At 51.1% G+C, this 19,644-nt stretch overlaps 1 protein-coding gene across 11 annotated transcripts in view; it reads right to left on the bottom strand.

The window, feature by feature from the left end:
* Positions 1-1,058: 1,058 nt before the first annotated feature.
* The window catches only part of MVB12B (multivesicular body subunit 12B), a 74,631-nt gene continuing 56,045 nt past the window's right edge, over positions 1,059-19,644 (bottom strand). For 3 of the 11 annotated variants that reach the window (XM_075170912.1, XM_075170911.1, XM_075170910.1), the window contains 3 exons: positions 16,653-16,708; positions 14,750-14,809; positions 11,858-14,357 (listed from right to left, as the gene is read on the bottom strand). In XM_075170912.1, coding sequence (XP_075027013.1) covers positions 14,049-14,357; positions 14,750-14,809; positions 16,653-16,708 — 425 coding nt within the window. In that variant the 3' untranslated portion in view covers positions 11,858-14,048. Of the gene's footprint in view, positions 1,299-4,535; positions 5,281-5,561; positions 10,419-11,856; positions 14,358-14,749; positions 14,810-16,652; positions 16,709-19,644 lie in introns of those variants that run through there. The other 8 variants (XR_012676828.1, XR_012676829.1, XM_075170913.1 and 5 more) reach the window with 8 other exon arrangements.

Genomic DNA, 19,644 nt, shown 5'->3' with positions numbered 1-19,644 from the left:
ATGAGTTGGTGGGAAGACTGTAAAATAAAATCTGGCAGAGCAGCTGGATGAATACTCCGTTTAATTTAAGATCCAACACTCACAAGTCAAACTACAAAGTGGTCCCACTTGGGGTATTCTTGCAGTTTTTGGTTTAATCGAGCAAAATTCTAGAGGTCAAATTTCACCCTCAGTAGAAGTATGTCATGAGACTTCCAACATTTCTGGTGGAAAAAAACCCCAGCCTAGAACCTGTTTCCTCCGGAGAATTGCACTACGGTTTGATTGGGCTTTTTCTCCTTGACACGTCGCCCATTTTATTAACTTCTGCTTTGCTTTAAAAAGAGGCATCTACCGTTTTGCTTCCCTGAAGAAGCTCATAATGTTATAATTCAAGTGTCAGGACAGATTAGGTTAAATGTACTGTGTGATTCCCAAAGGAAAACAAACTTCCAAACATACTCTATTTGCCTTGTTACATGTCATGGATTGCATTAGAGCTGAACATGTAATTCTGTCGCCTAATGTGTTAAAGTTGGCATGAATTTTATTCTCTGTGCAAGGTGAGAAATTACTTAGCTAACAAAACATTTCGTTTCCCCCTCTTTGCGTTCCTTCTTTATGAGATTCTGAATGTGACATTTTCACAAAAAATCCCTGCACTTATTTGTGAAAAATGTATATTAAAACCAAAACACATCAAATGGAAAGAAATCACAGATGGTTTTATTCACAAGCAGTAGAATTAATGGCCTTCCCTACTCTTTATAAATATTGGAAGCAGATGAGTTCATTACTATTTCACTCTAATAAAGAAAACCTGCTTTATTTTGACAAGACATCTACTTATCTAGTGTTTCTACTGAATAATAAATCTATTTTCTTTGAAAAGAAAGGTTATCAATAAACAAAAACCTGCCTGGAAAATTTGTCAATCAAAAAACCACCAAACATCTTCATTTCTGATAGTGCAGAAATGGAATTCAAGGGATTTTGAAAATGTCACTAATTTTCAGAATAGAAAGTTTTGAAATGTTTACTTTGTGGTTGTCTTAAATTTTTACATCTTTCAACAAAGCAAGCAGAAAAGTGAAAACATCTGAAAAGGCTTTTGAAAAGAAAAGAGTCAGCACAAGCTGGATAAAGCTGTGGGCTCCTTTATCTTCGAGAAATCTGCACACATGGAGCGGAGTTTAGGACTTTTTTTTTTAACTATGCATTCAAACACTTCCCAGTTCACAATCCAGGCTATGTCGAGTTTGCCAGACCTTCAAAATACTGTTGGCAGCCTTTCCTGCGCTGGGACAAAACATCTTACCCTAGGGAAGCAAAAGCTGAGTCATTTTTAACCCCAAACAACATTCACTGATGTGGTCATCTTGTTAGTCATGGAAATCCTGTGTTATTTCTATTTATGCTTCTTTCAACACTTATTAACCAAGAAGTGAGGAGGTTTTATTTTAAACTGCAGATGATGTTCATCCTCTCCAGGGCCATGACAATCAGTTACATGGCTTATCCATCATTTCAGAGAAAGGAAAGCATTTTGAGAAACTCCCAAGGCAAGTTAATTTTTAAAGCTGTAGGAGGGAAAGGAGAAAAGAAAACAAACACCACCACCAAAGCCACAGGCACACAAAGCCTAACAGCCCTCTAACGCTGCAGGGACCGTGGCTGGCTCCTTCCAGCCCTCGCGCCTGCTGCTTCCCCCTTTGACAAAAGGAGGATTTCCTTGGGGCAGGAATGGCCAGGAGACACCTTGCTGGAGACAAACGGGCGCTGCCGGTGATGGGAGCACTAAGCAGAGCAGAAGGCTGCTGTGAAAGTTCCAATTAATTTATCAAGTTTCCTTAGAAAACAAATGCTGTGAATGATAGACAACGTAAACCAGCCCCAGTCTCACCCGAGGCACCCACTCAGGGATGCTCTGGGCAGGCGGGTCGGGTCCCTGCAGATACCCGGGACCTTTGGTGCAACGCGGAGGGGCCACGCTGAGCGAACAATGCCAAGCGCCTGGACAAGCTGATGGCCCGGCGGGTTGGTGCTGCCAACTGCCCAGGCCTCTGCACCGTGGCCCGTGCACCGGCTGGGACCCTGCGCAGGGCTCGTGGCCGTGGCCGCCCTCGGCACCAGCTGAGCTCTCCGCCTGGCATCAAAAAACCCTTTGCAGACAAATTTAAATTTAGTTTGTCCAACAAGGGAGCATCGCTGTTGCTCCTAATGGTGCAGACCCCCTTCCAGCACATCACCACCAGTTACAGCAACTCTTCAGATTCTGGCTGTTTCAGAAGAAACACTGCAGAAACGGCATACAGATTTGGTGAAGAATTTTTTTTTTGTAACATTCAGTAATTACCCTAAAATTCTGAGCAGCTGAACTAGGAAATGCAAAAATGAGAGGCTGAGCAGAAATACTGGGATTTTGGTAAAGTCTGGAGTATTTCAACAGCAGAGCGATACCAGAGGCCTCACGGGGGGAGGAGTGCCGTTCACCAGCAGCGGGAGGAAGGGCAGCTCGTGCTGTACAAGAGTGGTCCTGGGTCCAAACACAAACAAAAACAAGGGTTGGGGTCCTCCCCACAGGCGTGCCTGGAAGCTTGGCCGTAATTCCAGGCAGTGGATGCACAGACCCACGCGGCTCCCGGTGCCGCAGAACAGAGCCCACGTCCAGTGGCAACAGCTAATTAGGCAGAAGTGGCTTTGATGTTTGCAGGCATCAACCGCTCAGTGATGGCTACGAGGCAGCTCACGTGCCTGCTCACCGCATGCCAACACGGGAAGACGTGAGCCGGCGCGCGGGACGGGCCCACTCTGGTTTATGTCCCCCCCACGCTGCCTCCTCCCCGGCCGGGATATTCAATCAGGTGCTGGTGATGGCTCCCACAGCAGCTCCAAGATGCAGTTTCTTAGTTTTTGGTGGAACAAGTGGTACTCGCTTTCAAAAGGAGGTTATAAAAACATGTGCATGAAGAGAACGTCGGGAACTTGGGTATTAATCTCCTTTAATTCAAAGACCACTCAAAATAAGCGAGACAGAAATATTGGCTGGGGTGGGAGAAGATGCCAGAGGTCGTATTGTGCCCCACCAGCTTGGGCCAAGTTCAGAAGAATATTTTAGCACAAAGAATAACAATTTTCAGTTTTAGTGGTGTGGTGTTAGCCTCTCCCTAGTTGAGAAGTCCATTGCCCCCGCAGGGGCTCGCTGCCACTGGCCACGCGGGGACCTGCCTGCCCACAGCGACGCCTGGCAGCCACCGCAGCTGAGAGCCCTGCGGCCGCCTGCCCGAGCCCGACAGGAAGGGCTCTACCCCGAGCCAAGCGCTGCCCTCGCTGCCGCCGGCATGGTCCCTGCACCAGGTATTTCTTTTGCCAGGTTTCGCCCCGTCCTGCCCAGTAATGAGGCGTATCCCCACTGCTGGGAGGCGGGCAAAGGGACTTCACCCTCTGGCACCCCATGGACACCAGGCACCGTCTCCCGTCGCGCCAGCCGAGATCCTTCCCGGCAGTGTCCCTGTGGTGCCTTAGAGTGCTCAGTGCTCGGCCAAGCATGAGCAAAGCAGGGCCACGCAGGACAGACCGTCAGTCATAAAAGCATGGCACCTCCCCTGCAACTTGCATTTCCACCCTTAACTGCCTCTCTTGAAACACAGCCGTATTTCAGAGTTCTTATAAAACCCTATTTCTGCAGAATCCCAGTTTATAATGATTTGTAAAAAATAAGACCGCGGAGCCCTGATCTGGGCAGGGCCACTCTCAGCCTGCAGAAACGCTCCCCCCTGGCCCACGTACAGCCTCCATCTCTGGTGCATCAGCTCCGAGCTGAAATGCTGCACCAGAGAGCGACTGCTGGGGTGGCCTCCGAGCGAGAAAGCCCTGTCCGAGAGCCCTGTCCGCTGCCAGGTCACTGTGCAGCAGAGCAGGCAGCAGCCAGGGACCTGGGGGGCCAGGGGGCTGTGGTGAGGTATCGTGCAGCCCCATGCAAGCTGCAGCCCCATGTAAGCTGCACACTGCTGTCACCTGCTGCATGCTGGAGTCACCTGCTGCATGTGGCTGCAGCTGTCCATTGCTGCTCCGGCTGCAATGCCAGGAGCTCCTGGCAAGAGCTGTGGCGGCACCGGCATCCCTGGTACGGGGAAGCACGTCTGTACAGAAAAGCCAGTGGAAGGACCAGCCATGCACAAGTGCGCACACGTTAAAAACAATTAATTCAAAGAAAGCCTGTGCTGACAAGTCAAGCCCTTGCTGGCATTTCCAAGCTTTGAGGCTGACTCTGTGACTTTAACTTGACCTCCTCATAATTACATACAATGCAAATTTTGCAGTTGATGAGTGACTAAATTGTTAATCTTTATAGAGGATAAACAAGTTGTTCCACTGATGTTGCCATCATTTACTGTAGTGGCACACTTATTGGCACTTATATTTGAGACACGGCCTGTGTGGCAGTGTAGATGTCACATGTCATCCCTTATGCTCCAGAAAATGCTTAAGTTGAGCTATTTTGACTTCTGTGTTTTGACTTTGCAGCATACATTTTGCGAGAGACATTTTGGACAGATTTTCCAAGGCTTTTTATATCTGATTTCCAAGGATAAAAAAACACAAACAGAAGCAAATTACCTACGGGGGATTATGCTGTCACCTCTGAAGTTGACCCTTCAGATCCATGAACAGACTGTAGCTGCTCTGGTCAGTGGAAAGACCAGCCAACACTGCAGGCAGTCACCGCCGTTCGCCAGCTCCTCCTCGGAGGCTTCACAGCCCCTGGTCCAACTCTAACGATGCCATTTCTTTATTCCTCCTGTGCCTGAAATCAGGTCCCATCTTTTGCAGTGTCCTTCGCCTTCCTGGGCAGCTTGAGAGCAGAAGAAAAGGTGTCTCTGGTCTCGGTCCTCACATCCCACCAAAACTGCTCAAAAAGTCCCCGTCAGCCCCAAGCAGAAGCAAAAGGCAATCTGCTCAGCTGTGGCAGAGGAAAAAGCACCTTGTAAGTGAGTCTCTCACATTAAAGCCTGCAATCACTGTTCTTTACTGAGACTCTCCAGTCCAAGGACTGACATGCATGATGATTTGATATTTTCTTCCAAAAGTGGATAGGAAATGGGAAGGGAGGAACACTCACCTCTGCAGGACACCACTGGAAACACCCACCAGGCGACAAACCCGGCTTTGTACCCTTGCAGTGTGTAAGGCCGACCCCGCACCATTTTCATTCCTTAACGAATGTCTGTCAGGGTACAAAGCCCAATGCCTGCTGAAGTCCAAGCCCGCTGTAAGAAGCATTACCTATACCAAGCAAACCTGTAATCACATCAAAAACAGAAGCAGTTCCAGGTGCCACAGCTACAACCACTACACAGCGGCTCAGTTCGGAATAAGCACCGACTCATGTTTCATTCCTCATGATGTTTTTAACCACTTTCAAAATATCCAGGTTTGGGATCTGAAGAAGTCAATGCAATGATGGTGCAGAAGGAAAAGAGTAGCTCGTCTCAAGGGATGTCTCTTTCCACTCCCGCAAGTCAGAGCTGCGGCATTTTAAGCTACTTAAACTCCAAATTTAAAACACAAAGCACAGAGAATAAACTGATTAAAACAAGTTTTATTTAACAAATTATATTAAGAATACAGACTAAGTTATCACACAATGAAAATTCCCTTTGTAAAATACAGGAGGGTCATCTAAAATAAATATAAAATGTAGTAACATTCATAAGATTAATGCACAGTAAATTCACTTTCAATAACCCAACAAAATGCATAGCATCTTAGAAAAACACTTTGCAACCGCATCAAAGGTTTCTCTCTTCAATTTGCATGATGACATTTAAAACTGTTGCTGTTAGGAAACAATTTCACAATAAACGACCAAAATATCCAAACTGTTTGGTTTCCCTGTATTGAATGAATTGAGCAGCACCTTACTGAGCATTTTCATAAGCAGAGGAGCACCCTCCCTCCTGCAATGCTGTCAGAGTTCTATGGCTCAGGATAACTAACACCGACACCGCTCGGCTGCCCCGCTGCCGGGAGAGATTCCCGTCTGTTCGTCAAGGCTCGAAGGCTGAGGTAATTATTTGAATGCAGCGAGACGCGCATGCCCTTCAGGAGGAGTGGGAATGGCTCTCCAGTGAGCTGCTCTGCCGGCACCCGTGGGACGTGCCCGCTGCCACCCTGGCCAGGCAGCAGTAGTCGCTGGCTGCTCCTGGGGCTGCTTTGGGAGAGCGGCCAGCGGGCAGATCTGGGGAGACAGACCCCATGTTGCCCGCGGGCAGCGGGGAGGTGAAGGCCAGCGTGGGACCAGCCAGCTCCAAAGGTGCCGCATCCCGTTTTCCCCCTCCCAAGAGATTTTTAGGGCCACTGAAACGGAGGTGCCCAGACCTGCGGACGCATGCTCTTGCCACCAGCGTCCACCTGGCACGTGCCGGGCCCACGTCGGGACCTTCTCCAGGCTCTGCGGTGTGTGGGTTCAGTCTGAAGAGCTCAGGAAACCGGTGGGGGCAGGTGCGAGTGTGAAACCAAACAAGCCCAAAGCTACAGACTACCAACAACTTCTTACTACACAGGAGGCGCACGGGGAATCCTCTCCTACAAACACCATGGGCAAATTCAGCGACAGCCAAAGGAAAAAAGTTTGACAAAGTTTATTCCTATGTAACTACAGCTATGAGATGCTCCCCCAGGGAAGACACGTGCTACGACTGTCCACACTTGAATTGTATCACAAAGTTCACACTCTACATTACTTTCTGGACTAACTTCTTGCCTTTCCATTGTTAACACATTAGACAACACAGCCTGGCCTGGATGGCCCACGAGTCATCTCGGCACGCTACCTGCTCTTTGCCATGAGAAATCCAGGAGGCAGCATGTCACTACTAATTCACATCAGAAGGCGTATTTTACAGTAAGCAAACCCCTCACTGCTGCTTTTTTTCCTCTATTGCAGACATACGATAATTTGGCAAACTAATTTCTCCATCAGCCACAAGATTAAGCTATCTAGAGACTAGTTTTGTTCTAGAAATAGAGGCAAGGTAGCCAAGCACATCTGGTAAAGCTCTGCAAATCCACTTCTGTTGCTTTCCATTGACTCATGCCCTCCCCCTTACGTTCCAGAAGGCTTCTCCACAGCCAGACAACATCAACATCAGGCTCCCTGAATATTTATTGCCTGGGCCAAAGCTACCACAGTTACCTTTTGGACAGGGAGGGAGTAAGATGCAGAGATGTTGGTACTGGTTATGGCACATGCCAACGGGAGGGACTTGCTGCAAGGATGCAAGGACCAGCCTTGCAATAAGTTGCTGTGAGTACAAAAGTTATGGAACAGCAAATAAAACCTGCCTGTGGAAACGCTAACCTGATGCCCAAGATCTTGGGAATTCAGAGGTGCAATAAAAAAGCTTCGTATAAATGGTGGACTGAGAACACCCTGCACCGAGTGTCTCGCTGTGCTTCCAAGCACTGGCTCTGAGCCCTCTCCCCTTTGGAAATGCCCAGTTTCCCAGCCTTCGGTTAGCAGGTCTGAGAGCTCAGCTGTAGCTCTTTGCTCAAAACACCTCTATTGCATTTGTACCACAAGAACTGCACGTGTACTATTCATGCTTTCAGTACAGGGTATCCTTGCAGTGCCACAGTGCAGAAACACACTATGAAGATCAAATTAATCTCTCAAGTTTCTTTGCAGATGCACCGCTGAAGCAGCTTTGCTAGCCCAGTGTAAGAGGGGATATACAAATATATCCTGAAGATTTCTTAAATGCTTGTCCCACCTGCGTGTCCTGTCAGCGTTTTGAGCCATCCACTGTTTCTTGTAGGTCACTGAAGAGAAAGCTGAGCTCGCTATCTCTGAGAAGGCTGAGCAAACGTAACTGTTGCTATAAATATTAAAGCACCAAATTTATCTACTGATGCGCTCTAAGCTAAATCTCACAAGAAGGGACTCGAAGCTATGCCCCCATTTTTCCAAGACATATCCAGGGAGTGCCCCGCTGAACACAGGGCTCAGCAGCTATCCGAACCCACTCCTCACTGAGCGCTCCAGCTGCTGCACAGTCAGCCCTGCCCTCAGCATAGGAAGACGCGGCTCGAGGAGGGGCTCCTGGCAGCCGTCTCCCCATCTCCCAGCGGCAGGAACTGCCCCTGGAGGTCTGCAGACTCTGTGCTGGCTGCTCTGCACCAGCCCGCAGCCCTCACTCCTCCACCACCAGGAACAGGGAAGGTCAGCTCTCTGCAGCGCCTTCATCCCAAAGCTATGGGGAACCACCGCTCCAGATGGCTTCTACCCACCTGCAGTGTCCACTAAGCCACAAGGAGAAGCTATAAGCGGATGCCACAGAAAACCACAGAACAAATTACAAGCAGAAAAATAGAAAGACAAAAGATGGATGAGATGGGCATAGTACTACAGCATGGAGTGGATTTGAACTTCAAGTGAACCTGAGCCAAATGACCAGGCTGCCATGGTATGTTCATTTGTCGATGTCGGCACCATCAATCTAGCTTTTGTGAAGCTTGGCAGTGAGGTCTGGCTTTGCTTTCCTGCAGGATAAAAAAGAACTAAAAATGGTGCTGCAACCTCCAAGTAAACGAAACGAGCACTTTCAGAGGGTCACCCAAACCTCCAGAGCTGGTGCAAATGGCATAGCTTTAATTCTTTTGCCCAAATATGTCACACCTGCAACCAAATCGGCCTCTGCCTTCCAATCGCACAGCCTTGCTTTACAGAGGCAGTTTTAGAAAATTATTTACCTGATTGGAAGAAGTTGAAGGAAAGACTTGGAATCAGTCTGTCCTGAATGTTACGGTGTTTTGTGCTCATTACCCCAGCAATACGGTATGGTGCCTTAAAACCAGAAATGAATCTTTGGACAAGAAATATTTTACATATGTACAAATAAAAAATACAAGTGACAGTACAAAACCTACTGTTAGTCACCATTCTGTCCCACTAGAAAATGCAAGATCAATCAAAAGCAGTGCAAAGCAGGTCAGGGCATAAGTATGACCCAGACTGAGAGCGACAATACTGTTATTTGTTACTACGGCAATTGCAGTTCAATACGGTTAGATAATCAGTATTTTACAATATAAAAAGTTGTACGTTTTAACACTTACTTAAAAATTGCCATTTTGCTGCCATGATGTAGCTTTGTTCTACAGCAGAGACTTGAAAAAGCAGCACGGAGTCAGATGGGCACTTCTAAATAACTTATTACAGCAACAGACTTCTCCAAGACATGCATTTGACTCGGGAGCGAGCTAAGGTCAGCGATCACAAGGAGGCTGAGGTCAGGGTTTAATGCATCCCACTCTCATCCTGCACTACGTCAGAGTTCAGTGCCTCCCCATGAGTGCACAAGGAAACAGGCACATCTCTTTTGTTTTAGCAGCTAGTGGGGCAAATATTAGAAAACTGTCCAAAGTGACGGGCAGGTGACAGCACCCACGTTGTCAGCAGGGCACCAGCTCTGCAGGCAGCTCGGCCAGGGGTCAGCAAGGCGCTACTGGGGTCTGCCTGGGCCACTGCTAGCATCCAACCCGGAAAGAAATACAGGACGTTTGTCGCTCTGGGTCCTGACGGACACCTGGACACCCTGTGCAAAGCAGAGGTGCTTCACCTCGGGAACTGCAGTGCAGCTTATGCACTCCGCGCCCCTCTGCCTTGCCAGCGCCTGGGGAGAGAGCCCAAGGCAGGTCTGAGCAAGCGACCCCGTCTCTGCCAGCCTACAGCAAAAACAAGTGATCGCAGTCTGGGGTTGATCTCGGCCGCGGCGGAGCTGCTGTGTGGCCGGACCTCGTCGGAGGCAGATGGGGCATCCGCCGTGGCTCGGTGCTGCCCGCTGGACTGACCGCCGCAGGGGCCTCGGGCCGCAAGGCGTTGAGAGCCCATCAGCTCCACGTCAGCTCGGGCAGGATGCGTGGGGGCTTGCAGATTAAACAGCCATATCTTACACTCTTCCTTACTTTTAGGGCTCACTGCTGAGCATTTCTTGATGGTCTGTGAGCTCATGGCTTGCTGTTCACAGCAGTTTGTTACAGATCTGTTTTTTCTGACTGTCCTGCAGCAGGGGTTACAAAGTGGGGACAATCAAGGGGCTGCCATCAGGCTCCTGGTCACATACTCACATGGAGAAGCATCTGCAGCAGCGAGGGAGGGTGGGAGCAGCTGCCAAAGGGTTGCGCAGTCCCAATGCATGGAGCGGCGTGTGCAGGAGGAGGTGGTGCAGCGCAGGGCGGGCGGCGATGGCCGGACGAGAGGAGGTCTGCCGGGACGGCCCTGGCGCCGCATCCTGCGTCCCACTCAGTAGTATGCACGCACACGCCTGCTCCAGCGCCAGCAGCCCCGCTCAGGACTGCGGGACCGGCGGGCACCTGGTGGGGCTGGGTGGCAGGCGGGCCGCAGCACTCTGCTCCGTCCGGAAGCTGTAGTCGTACTGTGGGGCAAAGCGAGACAGAGGGAACTGTGGCACACTGCCCGATGTGTGCCACTCCCTGGCCCGTGCCCGGGGTGGGACAATACAACGAGCACAAAAATGAGGTAAAAATTGAGCCTGGCAGCACCCTGAGCTGTGATCTCGTCCCCCTGGCCCAGGCAGGGCCACGCTGGGTGAGCCTGCTGACACCACCTGACCCCATGTCAGTAACTGTCCCAGGTAGGATTCACCCCCCTCCCCTGAAACCCAGCGTTAACACAAACATGACCACACTCAGTCTGTGCATAAAGCAGCTGGTCAGAAAGATTCCCCTTTGCAGGCCTCGCTTACACAAGCTGGTACCATCATAATTAACATTTTTGGTTTGGCAAGGTGGGTGAAAATCCCTATATACGTGTCCCTGCATCCCACAAGATGTCACTGGGGCTGGCTGGACGCTGCTGCAGCCCAAGGGATGTCCCTGCAGCTGATGGACATCCCTGCAGCCGAGGGACATCCCTGCCGCTGGACACAGCCGTGCGGGCCTGGGCGCCGCAGCGTGCCTGGAGTGCGCCGTAGCAGTGCCACCTCGTGGCACGCCGTGGGCCGCGCCCCAACAGCCCCAGGCCATCCTGGACGCTGCTGTGGCCCCTTGCCATGCCATGGTACCCCCAGAAGAGGCCAGGGCGGCGGTGGCTCTCCCATCGCAGGTGGTGTGGCTGAAGCGGAGGATGTGCTGGGGCTGCTGGAGCAGGAGCGGCACACGGCCCTGGCACACCCACTGTAATGGCTCTGGATACGGACCGTCCTCCCCTGCATCTCCCAGTGTCCCGTTTGTGGCTCCTAGGATGTCACCAAGACATTCCCCTGTTCCCTTGGGCCAGGCCCATTTGTCACCACTCCTCGCCAGCCAGCCTGGGGCACGGGACATGCTGCCAGAGAGGTGGCCCTGGGTACTCAGCGACTTTGCTGGCACCTCACACTGGCCACGTGCGCGGGGACGGAGCCACGTGCCGGATGGGCTGGCTGTGCCAGGGCTGCTGCGGGCTCGTCCACGGTGCCAAGCCCCCTCGGAGCTGTGCGAGGGCTGCCTCTTCTTGCGGAGAGACAAGCTGGACCTGCTCCTCCAGCCGGCTCCCAGCGGACGCAGGCTTGGCCTTCTCTGCTCCGACGCCGAAATCTCCTCTCCGTCCCGGTCCGGCGGTCCCGCCAGGCCACCGACGCTCCCGCAGCTGTCACCACCGGGGCGCCAAGCTGCCGGAGGGCCAGCTCCTCCCGAAAAGACGGCGCCGGCACCCGATGAGCCGGTCCCAGCCCCTCCGTCCCCGGGCTGAGAGGGGACCCTGACGGGGCGCGGGCCGGGCGTGGGGTGGCGGGCTGCAGGGGGGCGCGGGGCCGGCAGAGGGCGCGCGGGGACCGCGGCGCGGGCCCCCCGCTGCCACCGGCGGGAGCGGGCGGGCCGGGCTGCGGGCAGCGCCCCCGAGCTTCCCGCTCGCCCGAGCGACGCTGAGCAGCGCCCTGCAGCCACCGTTCGCACCTCGGGCACGCTGCGCAAGGGGACGTGTCAAGGAGGCATCTTTCTCAAGACTGCCTTTTAACTGGCAAACATGTCTTCATTAATTTTACCTCAATGTCATGATGTCACAGCTAGCAGTACCAGCCCCAAGCTAAATAAGCAATAAGCCTCATTTTTCAACACACAAACACATAAAGATGTCAGCTCAAACTGTTTACTAATTAACACTTAAAAAGACACAAATTAGATATGCGTGGCTAAGAGCAATTATAATCAAGACGAATTTCTCTAGTCATTTGGGAACTGAAAAAAATGCCTAATTGCTGGAACCAATGTTTTAAAAACTGAAATCATGCCAGTTAGCAAATATGTTCATTTAAAGAACATTTCATGTGACTGCACTCTGGAGAATTGACTACAAACATGAGAACAAGGAAAAATATTTCTGTATAAAATTAAAATTTTAAGCTCTTTTAGATTTACAACTTCTTCATTAAATATATTTGCAAAGAGCAGCCCATGAAAACTTGTAGCAATTAAGTGGTTAAATGAACTGCCTTCCCTGTCAGTTTAAAAGGAATGATTAATACTAGATGCTCACTTTACTAATTAGACTCTCTCCAGACTTTTCGCTCAATGCCAAGCTAAAACAAAGACGGGGTGCACTCTGCCAGTGCCCCGCAAGCGCGGGAGGCCCACAGCAGCCTGACGGCTGACCACGCTGCTGACAGACACGTGGCACAGCAGCACCTGCTGCCGCCACCGCCGGAGCCGTGAACGGTCCTGGTGCCTTCGCTGCCGCCTGCGCCACTCTGCATCGTACAGAGGCTGCCTCGCCTGCCGAGACGCCCGCTCGGTGACATTCCCCTACCCAGACAGGCAGGACAAAGCGAGGACAAACCCCCTGCAGCCCCACAGGATAAGCCAGCCGCGGCGCTGCCGGGGCTGTGCTCCTCTCCACCCTACATCCACCAAAACAGCCGTGGGTGAACGGCACCTCAGCTTAAACCTGCCTTCACCCGCTGGGCTTCACCACCTCTTCACACACCACTTCTTCATACGCTCCTCAGGGCACGGCTGTGCAGTCCTGGTGCAATGAGATGCTGACTCCAGGTGCAGCCTGAGCGTGCAGTACAGCCTATTTTCGTCAGTTTTCCTGAAAGGGCGGAGTCCTTTCATTTGGCTCGCCTCGCAGCTTAGAGGATGGGTGCATACATCTGCAAATGTGGCGATAGAGAACAATAACTCTTGGAATTCTTTGGGAATATTTTTTTGCAAGGCATCTAGCTCCAGGGAAAATGTTCTTGCTGCTTTGGAAATCCAGAAGATTTGCTGTAATGGTGCTATTGCTTGCAAGGGAAATAAAGCCATGCAGAAATTCACAATATTTATATGCATAGCTATCTATGTACAGACAAGATGCTTCATCAAGGAATATGGGCTGCATAATTATACTTTTCATTACTCTGAAATGCACACAGCCTGTGACGGAACAGGAGGGTGTGGGGAGAGCCAGCAGGTATCAACCTCTCCTCCCACGGCCATGCAAACGACTCTGGTACTGGTGTCCCCACACTCCACAAGCCTGCGAGGGGCATGGGGGAGGGCTGCACAGCCCACCCATCCGGGCAGCGCCACAAGCTGCCGAGACCTCTCCCCGCACCAGGCAACACACAGAGGGCTGCAGAAGCAAATCCAATGCCGCTTTGCTTCCCCTCTGGCAAAAGGGACCCACTGCCCACAGCCAGCTCCTGGCGAGCGCTGGGGAAAGGAGGCAGGCACACGTAGGGGCCACCAGCCCTCAGCACCCTCGGCTCCCAGCGCACGATGCCCTCATGACAGACGCAGGCAGTCCCGAACAGAAGCATGGCACATGTGCCACACAGCGGGACTGCAGCGCCCGAGGCAGTGGGTGCTTCTGCCAGCAATTGCCCCCATTGGGCAGCATCTTCAGAGCCGCCGTCGCTGCTCCCCTGGCTCGCTGGGTGCCTGGAAAGCCCTGGAAACCGACCACTTTCTCACTCAGACAAAACTTCCAGGCAGGAGAAGAGGATGGATTAGGAAACTGGACTCACAACTGGAATCAACAAGTAGAAAAGCCATGAGGAGTCTGGAAGTTTTGCTATGCCATCTTCTCACTCTTTGTCTTTAACCCAGCTGGTTGGCACAAGAGAAGATGTTTGTGACCGACAGTGCCCAAAAAAGCACGTGCTGCTGAGACAGTTTTCCTCCTGGTCTGAGACTTCAGCTAAGAGGCAGCCCTTGCAGAGCAGGCAGCTCCTCGGCACCATGCAACTCAAGTCATGCATGTGCCGAAATGCTCCCTCGGGAACACAAGACCGTCCTTGGTTTGATGGCTGTCTCCTCCCTGAGCTCCTGGAAGACGCATGCTCACTGAAAGTGCAGCCTGTTTTGCCTGGTAACAAGTTACCAGCACCATCAAACTGAAAAACGATAAAGTAGTTTACCTGACATTGCTTAATCAAGTTCATTTGCTTCCCTGAGATGCAAGAGGCAACCTAACACAAACAGCGTCCTGCTTGTAACATGTTTTGTTAATAAATGAGAAAGAAAGGTTAAATAAGACAGACATCTGGAATTAAACAGAGGGCAGCAGACTTTGCCATTAGATTCAACCCCTAAAGCATCTTTACCTGGCACAGATCACAGAGGACATCCCTAATTCTGAGCTTACTGTTTGACTCTGCGTTGACTTTATCCACCAGCAGTGACTTGGGAAAGATAAGAGAGGCCTTTTCCATAAAGGAAGGGATCTTACAACAAAGTGAACACAGCTGTCATGACTCTTTTGCTTAGTGCCTGGCTGGGTACCTACCTCCTTTTCAATTTCTGCAAGGGTTTTGATGGTGATGCCCAAGAGATCAACTGGCTGCATCTGGCAAGGGGAAAAAAAAAAAAAAAGTCAAATTTTTTTTTTTTTGGTTTGTTTTGTTTGAAGTCAGCAAATACTCCACCACCAGAGATTTAGAGGCACCATCTGTAAACACATGCATAACCCTGTTTCTCAGTCCACCACAAGAGTGAAGAAGCAGAAGACGGGTTAGGGATAACAGCTCTGATACCTTTCTCCCTAAGCGGGGACAGCTGACACTCATCTCAGTGTCGCTTTGCACAGGTAGATCTTTAGTCATCTCCCTGCTGCAGGATGGCTGTAACTGGAACGCACTTTGTAACACCCTATGGATTTTGTATGGCCGTACGTAGGTGTGAGCGGCACCAGCTGTGGGAAGCCCCAACCAAACTGACCATATGGTGGCAATGGTGTCTAAAGGATCCGAGGGGAGGATTAGCACAACCTAATCTCTCTGCATTTGTCCTCACAGCAGGGACTCCAGCTTTCTGGGAATAACGGCCCATAAACAACCCTTTCAGAAAGCAATGGTTGTGAAAAACTGTGTCCGGCTGCACACGCACGTTGTGTAAGCAGGAAGAAGAAAGCATAAAGCAGGAGCACAATGTGAAAAATCAGATACAGCTGATGGCTCGGTGTTTGCTGTAAGAGCTTCTTGTAAACTGATTTTTAAAGAGGTATTATTTTAGGATTGGATGGATTAGGGAACTGGTAATGGGATGCTGAGTCTTTGAGCTCTGGATCACCAACTTAAATTAGTGCTGTGCAAGTGATGCTCAAAAGTCGTTCTGAATTGGTAGCCAGGTTTCCATTTCGGCCGAGCAAACCTGCCCCGCCCAGGCCGTTGGCGGCACCATTCGCTGGCACCACAGCACTCCGCACCGAGCAGGCAGGACACGGTGTCCTCCCGAGCTCACCCTACTGCCAGGCAGGAGCTGTGCCACCGGCAGCACAGGCACGCCGAGCAAGACTCCGCTTGAGGAGTGAACTCGCTTAGAAACATGCTGTATGTGAAAACAACCCAGTCTGTTTTGCTGCTGCACTTGAGACACTTTGGCTCAGATAATCTCCCATGACAGAGGGCAACGGGAATCCTAAAATCATTTTTCCATCCCTGCTCCTGCTCCCTGGAATCCAGCCGAGGTCCAGCTGCGGCATCATTAGGACACAGCTGCTCCAGGCTGGAGCTGGTAAACAGGAGGGCACAGCCTCCCCACCAAACTGGATTTTGGCCAGCGCAGCCGTGGCAACCCTGCTACCCCTGGTCAGCTACAGCCGCTCACGCTCCACCTGCAAAACCACCAGCGCCCACGAAGACCGAGTAGCTCTGGAAGATCCTCGCCCACATGCTGCTGCCCAGCTCTGCCCGCACAGGGTGTGGAGCCGCAGGAGCCTCGCGGCAGCCTGCCGACCTGCAGCAGCTGCCAGTGCCGGGGAGCACCACGCCATCACCATTGCCTTGAACTTCCAGGGTACAAAAACAAAGCCGTAAACTAACTGCACTACGCCATCTCCACAGCAGGTTAAATCTAGGAGAGCTGTACATTTGCAGCTTTCTTTACAATCTATGCTAAGAAATTAGAAATGCTTCCAGCACCAGAGAGTCCCATTGCCATTCCTATTTCTGATGGTGATAAAACTTCACCTCCCAGGAGAATTCAGTTTTAGAAGTGATCTGGCAAAAGTCATTCCTACCCTATGGGAAAGTAATGTGAAGCGCAACCTTGGATCATCTCAAGCACTGGGTATATATTAGGCTCCACAAAAGAAAAGCTCCCAGAAGCAGGTAATTTGTGTTGATGCTTTGTGATCACTCTCCACAAAAAGATGAATTTCAGACACTGGGAGAACAACGAAGGCAACTCACCCCTTCAGGAGCACAGGCAAACTTCTCCGAAATCATAAAAGGCACTCCATCCATTGCTGAAAGAGACAAAACGAGCAGACACGTCACATTTCCAGCTGACTTCTGACATGCAACTTCACACATTCCCAGTGACAGATCAAGTATTCATGGCATTGACACGATTGATAGCTCATAGAAGTTATTGCCAGCCTTTTCCTCCCTCTAACCTGCCAGTGGTTTCTCTCTGTTCGAGACACAGTTGGGTTAGTCCCTACCAAATCAGGAATTCAATGAACCCTCCTGGCTCTATCCATACAATTTCATGATCTCAATTTTGAGTCTTCCAATTTGGTTCAGCTGCCAAAACAGGACAGTATTTGAAACTGAAAACAAATACCAACAGTTTAAGAGGAGAGACATCTATTTACCACTACCACACAGAACCATCTGAGTGAACTTGGTGGTGTCTGAGCAGGAGGATAAGGAACATACCTGGTTCAGGTGACTTGTTCCTCCCCAAAGCAGTAAGTACTACTACCTGAATGAAAACTAACACCTGGGGCCAAGCACCCTCCCTGGCCTGGCTACTGCCAGTGCAAACTCAACAGTGAGCAACGGAGCTCAAACTCTTGCGAACCACATCTGGAGGATGGAAACCAGCGGAGCATGAGGACAGACGCAAGGACATGACGGCACACGGCACAGCCTCGTGTCACTGGGCCAAGCTCTGTCTGTAGCACAACCTTAATGATAGTAAGAGGATTGTTTGCCTTTATATTGCCTTGTGTATTCTTCTTAGTGCAATGATGTTCAGTGTTTCTGTCTTGCTATCACCACCTCAGAAACTTCACAGAAAGCCTCCCACAAGATCAGTACAAGGGAGACACTTATTTTTAAAACATGTAACACAGCAATTTCCACACAAGACTGAAAAGGGCACATTTCTAAGGCAGGGTGCAGCCCCAAATACACGCGCTTTATTTCAGTTGCACCTTTAACATTTTAAGCCTTTAAATTTAAGCCCTGAAAGAAATAAAAACTTCAAACTAGAGCAAATTTAAGCCCTGAAATGCCCTCAAGTAATCCTCAAATAAGGTTTTCTTTTACAAAGCATCTGCACCCACGAACCAGGCATTTCTCTGCTTGCTGTTTGTAACTTCCATCAGCACCAGTAAGTTACCACATTAGTGATTTAACAAGGGTTATTTAAGAATACTTAGCATTTTACATCTTCTTTGTATATTTTTGACTTTAAAAAAACCCTGGAGTAATTTCATTATCAAAGTTGCTATGTGGCAGCCACAGCCCTACGTGAAACAAAAGGAACAGATGAAAAGCAGTATCACCAATCCAGGAAGTTTTGAACCTGAAAGACCATCTGCATTTGTTATCCCGACAGAAACCTGCTTTGATCAGTCACACACCAGCTTCTGTAAAGTAATTTAAAGAATAAGCTGTGATGAGCGTGCACGTTCCCCCGGCAGCCCCCACCGGACTGCCTCCACCCGCCCTTCGGTCCTTGCGCACTCCAGCCCTCCCGGAGCTCAAAACTGCAGAGCAAAGCAGCAGATGAAAGCAGGGTGTGCCAAAGGCTCAGCAGCGCAATTAGCACTCTCCTAAACAAACGAGCTTCAACAGAGCTGTAATTAAGCAGGCCTGTAATTAAGTATATGCCCTTTATCATAACGATCATGCTTAAAAATGGCATGATGCATGGAAGTGTGTTATTAATGCTGCACTCCCAAAGCGCAGGAGCGTGCACAGGAGCCGCTGTGTCAGGCCCATCACTAGGCTGCTGGTAAAATACATTAAAGGGAGAAATCGGAAAACAACACACTCATTCAATGGCTCTTTTCACAGCCAGGCTCTAGGAGTCACGAGGATTTAAATACCCACCAATTCAGGAAACTACGGAAATAAAGCACCAGGCTGCCACAGCCGGCCGCCTCCCCCAGAGTTGGGAGGGCGGCAGCCTTCGCCTCTTCGCCCCACGGCTCGGCTGGGCTCTGGGACCCCGCAGCACCAGCCTGCGGGAGCTGTTTGGGCGCGTAAGGGGCTGCAGGCAGGCGGTGGGGACCCCCGAGACGCGTGGAGGGTGGCCGCTCGTCCCTCGCCCCTGCTTCCAGGATGAACGATGGCCGCAGACAAAGCAAATGCTTCAGAGGAAGGACACTGCCGCGTCCCCCACCTCACCCTCAGAGGTGCTGCCTGCCGTCCTGCAGCGCTGGCCACAGGAAGAGAGAGATTCAAAGCTACTGCAGCCTAAAAAGGACTTTTCATGTTCATGAGGACTTCAAGGGTGAGGCATCCAGCTTCCTTTTAGGAGTGTAAATCCAAATCCAAGAAGATTAACAAACGCAGTGATAATTTGTCCCACCACAACATTGAAACATCTCACATTAGTGTTAGCTATTATATCTTGTGGAAAAGGCCGTGTCATGCCTTGTGTAGAGCATGCTTCACGGGGGTCCCGTGCACCACGCTGCTTTGAACCAATCCCCAGCTGCAGCAATCATGTTTGCAGTGATTTACCATGGAGGTTCGGCACTGCGCACCCCTGCCTGCTGCACAGCCCCTTGCCGCAACGGGGCCAAGCGCTCTTCCGAGGCCAGGCTGCAGCACCGGTCCCTCCCAGTGCTCTGCAGCGCACTGCTCCCAGGGCAGCCCTGGTTCCATCACCGCTGGCTTGGCAGCGCATGCCCAGCTGCGGCAGGCGCCCCCTCCCCGCGCAGGGCCCACCTCTCCATGTTTCCCGGGTGGAGCGCGGCACAAGCAGCAATGCTGCTGTGATGGGGCTGCACACGTGCAAGCTCACACTCAGAGCTCATGTGGGTTGAGCCCCTAAAAAGCACTCCCTCACCATACACCAGCTCACCGAGACTTGCAGAAGAGGGAAGGAGGTAACCGCAGGAAGTGATCTCCAGGGCCGAGCATCTCCAGCAACAAGCAGGAAAGAGCTCCCATCGCTGCCCCGCAGTTTGCCGGGGTGTCCAGCACCGGGGTCTGGGCACGG

Source organism: Calonectris borealis, chromosome 21, assembly GCF_964195595.1.
Source record: "Calonectris borealis chromosome 21, bCalBor7.hap1.2, whole genome shotgun sequence".
In the NCBI taxonomy this organism is placed as follows: Eukaryota; Metazoa; Chordata; class Aves; order Procellariiformes; family Procellariidae; genus Calonectris; species Calonectris borealis.
Note: the sequence above shows the minus strand (reverse complement) of the source record. Positions and strands in the feature narration are given on the sequence as shown.